At 38.1% G+C, this 6,752-nt stretch overlaps 1 protein-coding gene across 1 annotated transcript in view; it reads left to right on the plus strand.

Moving 5' to 3' along the window:
- b4galt2 (UDP-Gal:betaGlcNAc beta 1,4- galactosyltransferase, polypeptide 2) overlaps window positions 1–6,752 on the plus strand; it is a 76,385-nt gene that overhangs the window by 53,161 nt on the left and 16,472 nt on the right. Inside the window, exon 4 of the mRNA XM_068748605.1 lies at window positions 4,919–5,106. Within this exon, the coding sequence (XP_068604706.1) occupies window positions 4,919–5,106 (188 nt within the window). The remainder of the gene's footprint in view (window positions 1–4,918; window positions 5,107–6,752) is intronic.

Genomic DNA, 6,752 nt, shown 5'->3' on the forward strand with positions numbered 1-6,752 from the left:
TGAATGACACGTTCCTAAACATTTCAAATTCACTTATTTCTCAGGGAATTCAACCTTGAATTGACAAAAGCATCTGCCAAAAAATGATAATGGTCAGCAATTGAGTTAAAACATCCGCTCATAATGGTTCCCAATGTTTTCATTCATAGTTGCACAAATTACATCCTCCGGTTTAGAGATTATTTTCCGAATGCCAGCATTTAATTTGAACAGCATTCCTGCGGTTCTGACAGGGGCATGTCTGGTTGAAATGCTGTAACAAGTGTGAGGGACTTGCAGATGCAAGAAAGAGTCATTGTAATTTACTTGGTCTGTCTCTGGGTCACATTATCCACTTATTTTGTTATTTTGATGTTTTCTCCAGATGCCTGTAAGATTAGAGTGGCAGAAGTCTCACTGTACGAAACCATATTTGTGATGCACACACGTACTTGTGGCACCTGTCGGTAAACAAGTCCGCATGCATAAATAGCCGATTTATACAGCGACCGATCAAAAATCAATGGCGCAGAAATGTCCTTGAAAGTTAAAAGATGCCTGTGAAATTGTGAAGCCAAAAATCTACCTCTGTTAAATTGCCATGCCCTCTCTGCATACCGCCCTGTCAACATGCAATTTGTTGATTTGTCAAATATTCACACATGAATGATTTTAATGTCCCCTGTGGGCCTCTGTAGGCAAATTGTGGCTGAGCTCTTCTTCCTAGTGCATTGCGGGTGAGAAGATAGAGACAGATATTAATAAGGAAACAACAGCCCCGAAAATGCAAAATACAGTCAGCAGTATGGGAAAACACTGTGTCAACAGAAAATACTGTGTTAGCAGCAATGGCGTGGTGGGACTGTTTTTATATGGGACACAAAAGAAGACTGCATTTTCTGTATGGCATCAAACCAATTATTAGTTGAAATAAATGTTAACTTGACTTGAATAATACACTTTATAAGTCAAATACGCTTTAAGTTAACATCAAAATGTTAAATACAAAAACAAATTTATTCACAGCATCAAACATAAGTACTCACACCACACACTTGCCTGCCTGAACAACACTGATCTATTGATCTATCCCATTGACTCTGTACAGCCAGTACAATAAAATAGTTTGTCCACTATAATGACTGCTGCAAGAGACATGAGCTCACTTATGGCAGGAAGTGATCAGAAAAGATGTAGAGCACCACAAAACTGATATTTACAGAAAAGATGTAATCAATTTTCTCTCGAGGCCATATCTGATATTATCTGTTCTAAAAAAAAATTTTTTGTTGCTAATCTTATTGATTATATTATATCCAGTAACTCTCGGATGGTATTATTGAATCTGTGAATGATCTTTAGCTGACTGCAAAAAAACAGACTCTAGTAACAATTAATTTTTCACAATAAAATATGGCACCAGAATTATCATCTTTGGAATATTTACTTTGTGTCAAGCTCTCACAAAGGCAATTGATATGACATATTAATATATAAAAAACAGAAAAACATATTTTTAAAAAACAGCTGTGGTGATGTTATTTCATCAAAGTTAAGGAAGCCGCTTGGATTCCTACATTTACCACCTTTGACTAAACAGACGTTGTTGGCAAATAAATAAATAAAAATGACTTCAAATATCCCAAAAGTATTTTAATATGTAAGCTTATTATAAATAGGCATCTAATATCAAGATGTCAAAATTTGCATACCGGTACATCATGCAGAATCATGATATTGAGCTTTGGAAAAAAAGATGAAGTATTTCAGAGTATGTCTAATCAATTGTCTCAATTAGTCCCTTGTGTGGATTATAATGTAGGACTTGGGGCCATTTACATGACAGAGCTTTTTGCTAAAGGTTGGGGGGGGAAACAATTTGTATTATAAAGGAGTTTCATAAAACAATGTTTTGTTAATGATCCTCATGCACACAGATCAGCATATAGAAAAGGCAGAGCCAGTAGTTGGGTTTAGTTTTCAAGTCGGTCCTTATATGCATGACTTTCAGGCTAAAAACATATTTGCCATGCAAAACATTTCCTAACAGTTTTCAGAATGCTTGCATTTTGCCAGTTTGCAGTTTGACAGCGATGTTATCGGTGATGCATTCAAAAAGATTGCAATCTTGTCATTTTAACCAACCAACGCAACAAAGTTTTGCCACGTTATGCAAGAAGGCTTGTCATACGAATGATTCTGCAGTCATGATGGAAAGAGTTTGGATTATTGACATATTCCATTTAAACTCATCAGTATATTTGTAGGGCATATTGTCCATGGTTCCAAATATTGTAATGTTTTGTATGGTAAACTGCTATTGTTTGTGAAGATTGATCTTTCTCTGTGAAATATTAGCTGCTCTTCCTCTCCTTGAATTCTGGGATAACATTGGTCATATTTTGTTCTAACCTCATTCATTGTTACTCCCAACCTTTTGAACTGACAGTTGCGCAGAAACAAAAAAAAGGCAAAGAAAGAAACCCTCCAGCTGATATTTTGACCTCGAGTGGATTTGTGACAATAGCCTTTTTTGGGGGTTTTTTGTTACCTACACAGAGGATTATGCTCTCGAATCTCAGGTATTAGCGGGTTTACCAAGGAGATTACAACTCGCTTCTTGATTCACCAATGGTCCAAACAGATAATGCACTAGCATGGAAGCAAGCATACCTAAAAAAAAAGGCTTATCCTCAACAAAGGACAGGCAGCCATTGCATTAATCACTCTGCGGCTGTGATAAATGGGAGTTTCCTTCAAACGGCCAAAGAATATGTGACTGCAGCAAATTCCCAACAGCGGCTCCTTGTTTTTCTACGTGTTGATACTGAGACGTAAGCCAAACAAGGCGTTCCTTTCTTATTATGTGAGGAATGAAGCTCAGACTGAGCCAGTCTCATTTACATGAACTAATCCTGTCACATGCAGTCCCTCATATTCAAGAACGAACAGGACTACGCTTGTCAAATTTACATCAAATTGTACATTACAGGACCATAGCTCAGTGTAAATACAGAATATTTTTTTAGCTTGTTGTACTGTATCAGGAAAAGTACATCATAATCCCGGTTTGTGGTTTGCTTGTTGTGTGTAGATAACTGGAATAAGGTAACTTTTTTTGCCTTTTATGTGTAACTTATATTTATCATCAAAGTACTTGAGCTGCTGTTTTCAAAACAGGATCATTTTAGTTGATGCTGCTGCACGGTTGCTATGAAGAGTTCACTTGCACTTGCCCGGGGACGTGTGTCCATTTGTATGAAAGTAATGAGAAAAATTGTACGGTAAGTGAAAGTGAATGGTTCCTGGTGAAACAATGATTTATTGAAACTGATATTTCAAACAATTTATTTTTTCCAGTTTTTTATTCGGATGCACTCGTCATGAAAAGTAGAATAAATCCACAGAATGTTTGAGGATGAGGGACTGTCATTGTGCTTGAAAAAAGGTGCCTGCCTGTGAGTGATGGGTTGCATGCATGGCACCTTAACTTCTCTCTTCCCTGCAGCCTGAGAATGAATTGGATTTTTACCAAGCCAAACTGTTCCACAAAGCCTCTGCAGAAAAATGTACAGCTTGTAAGTTATTGAATTTAACTGCCATATATATTATATATTAAACCTGATTATCACACCCCACCAGGCTGCTTGACAAGAATGCAACCATCTTGCCAAATAGAGAGCTACCTGTAGCCATCCTGTGGTCAACATACGTCAGTTCATGCTGCATTTAGAGATAAATACAGACTTAGAGTATGGATAATAAATAATGACCTGACCTAGACCCATGAATGGCCGTATTAAATAAAGCGTTTCTGAATTTAGGACAAAAAAGTTTTTTGTTGCAATAATCTATTGCTTTACTTATTGATTATTATGACAATTAATAATCAGCCAGAACTATTGTTGCACATTTTTGTTCGACCTAAACAATTATGCTTGAAGTTCAAAACTACCCAGCCCTTTAATATTGCCATAAATTAACCTGCATTTTTTAGCAGTCCTAATCTCAACTAGGAAATGCATTGCATTTTGAGATAAAGCCGTAAGGAGGGTGTATTTCTACTTTTCAAGTTTTGTGAAATTGCCCTGGCTCTATGCATCCTGTACTTGAATGGATCACAGTAAGCTCCTCAATCACACCGAGATGGAACCTCTCTCGAATGGACAGAAAAGAGTCCCTGTCCACGAGCCTTCAGTCTTCAGCAGAGGCTCTTCACCGTGATTGTGGGTGCATGTCGTCAGTGCACGAACTGAGCTTGTTGATAGGAGTTCGGACATTTCTCAGCCTGACGTGTGCAGATAAATATGTTGCCTCGGGTTCCCAGACAGACAGAATCAACTTTCTCAGCTGCAGTATTCGTTTCGTGGGTATGCCAAAGACAAAATAGAATCTGGAGATGGCGGCGGTTAGCCTCCATGGCGAAGGTACTTCTTGGAAGTAGAATTAGCATGCTAGCTTTCAGAAGCTCAGAAAATGTATTGTATTTCTACAATTATGTATACGGTACTCTAGTAACAAACCAGCATCAGGTTAAAAAAAACCCCCATTGCTTAAGGTTTTGGGTCCGGATGCAGACGTCATTACTGCCAACCAATCAGGGCTGGGGTAAAGACATAAGGGCTTCTAAGGATATATGCAAAGGGTGTATCCTACAGTGAGATGAATGCTGAGAAAGAGAACTGGGCGGGTGCATGAGATATAAGCTCACAGAAGTGAATCTGTTAGCAGAAAATTTCTGCCCCCCCATGCACAATTGCAAGAGAAGGATGGTATCGGTTGTTTAGTTGATTAAACATGTCGTTGATACCATACATTCGTCTCTCTGGTTCGGACGACTGCACAGTTTTTACACAGAGCCTGTCAAGCAGCTGACATCAAATGGATCAGTCCTATCACATATTCACAAAGCATGCTCCTTTCCTGTGCTTCCTTCTAGTTGGGGGAGGAGACGTTCAACCGAGCCAAGCTCTTGAATGTTGGCTACACAGAGACCTTGAGGGAGGCAGAATACGACTGCTTCATCTTCAGCGATGTGGACCTGATCCCGATGGATGACCGAAACCTCTACCACTGCTACGATCAGCCAAGACACTTTGCCATTGCCATGGACAAGTTTGGTTTCAGGTGAGCTCACGTATGTGAACATTCAGTCAAACAAAAAGTATATTCAAGCACGTCCCTTTTGTGAAATGTAAATGTATACAAAATATTGCATTTTGCAGTACAACAGAAATACATGGGCTACAATCAATGTCCTGAGAGACATATTTCAGTAATTTGTGTCTAAAGTTATAATTAATGTAAAATTTCACCACAGTACACTGGTCAGTTTTCATTTGGTCATTTTGTTGTCCAGGCAAGAGGACATAATATTGAGCTAAACTAACAGCTCCAGGCTACAACTACAAAAAAATAAAAAATAAATGTGCTTGAATATTGCACCAGCCAAAATGTAGCACATTTAAATGATCTATTTAAAGAAAATTCCATCTGGTCAGATCTCAAGCTTATTAAAATACTCTGTGGCTAAAACAGCCTCACAGCGAGCACTGAGTAGATGAGTCCTGTATTAGCTCTGCCCTTTTGCATGGTGACACCCCCACCTGCTCTTAATTCTGTAAAAGCATTGGAGGTATTGATGAACGATCTAAACATTCGAATGTGACCTACTATCAGTCCACAAGATTTATCCGACTGGAGCTCTTGGGCATCGTCTGCTCAATACACCAATGCTGTCTTGAAATAAGTAATAAAGCAGGAGGTATAAGCTGTGTTTTGGTTAACATTCATATTTAGCTTTGCTAATCAGTGGTGACTCTTAATCGTTTCAGTTTTTGTCCTTTGGTAAATGAAAGAAGGAGAAAGTAAGGCATGGTGGTTTGAGTGAGTGGAAGGTCACAGAATTGATTAAGTTAATTGCTGATGCAAAAGATCATTCTAGCAAAATAGGTTCTCAAGGGCAGAGCTTTCTGTGTCAGTCTACCGAGTTTTTAGTCAATCATTTCCAGTTTCACGTTTCAGAAAGCTTTCAAATTTATATGAGAAGCAACTAATGAAATGAAATTTGATTTATGCATCATCATGCTAATTCTCCTGAGTTTATTTCATATTTTAGCAAACAGGCAATCTTATAGCTGTCGTATGTAAAAGCCCAAGAGGTTTTTTTTTATAAAGAACTTAACAGCTCATATGACGTTTTATTAAAACACTTAGCAAATTGCAGTCTCTCAAAGACTAGTGCGTTATTTTAAATAATCATTTTATTGGGCAGAAACGTTTGAATGTTTAAGTAATTCTCTGAGTAGGCATGATATTTGATAGACCACAGTCATTTTGCACCTTTTTAAGAAGTGGGTTTATGCTAAGAGTAACCATAAACACGTTTTATTTTTTAAGTGACGCAAATTCAATGGTAAAAATGTTGACTGAAATTAATCATTAATTGGTGAAAAAAATATTTAAGCAATGTGATTATAGGTATTAAGTGACAATTTAAAGGTGGCATTGGTTTTAAGGTGGCAAACCAATGCTGGTATTGCATAACCCCCCCCCCCCCCCCCCCCCCCCCCCCCCCCCCCGCCTCGGTGGAGGTAATAATAAGTTTGATCAGGACCATATGGATGGGGTTTCAACAGATTCACATAGCTGTATAAAGTTCCTTCTGAGCCATCTTGACCATAAGATGACTATTTCCAATTAGAGATGAAGCAATATTATAGGTCAATTCTACTTTTATTTCTAATGCCAAGGTCTCCCGATCAAAAACAAAA

This window comes from Brachionichthys hirsutus, chromosome 15, assembly GCF_040956055.1.
Source record: "Brachionichthys hirsutus isolate HB-005 chromosome 15, CSIRO-AGI_Bhir_v1, whole genome shotgun sequence".
Classification (NCBI taxonomy): Eukaryota; Metazoa; Chordata; class Actinopteri; order Lophiiformes; family Brachionichthyidae; genus Brachionichthys; species Brachionichthys hirsutus.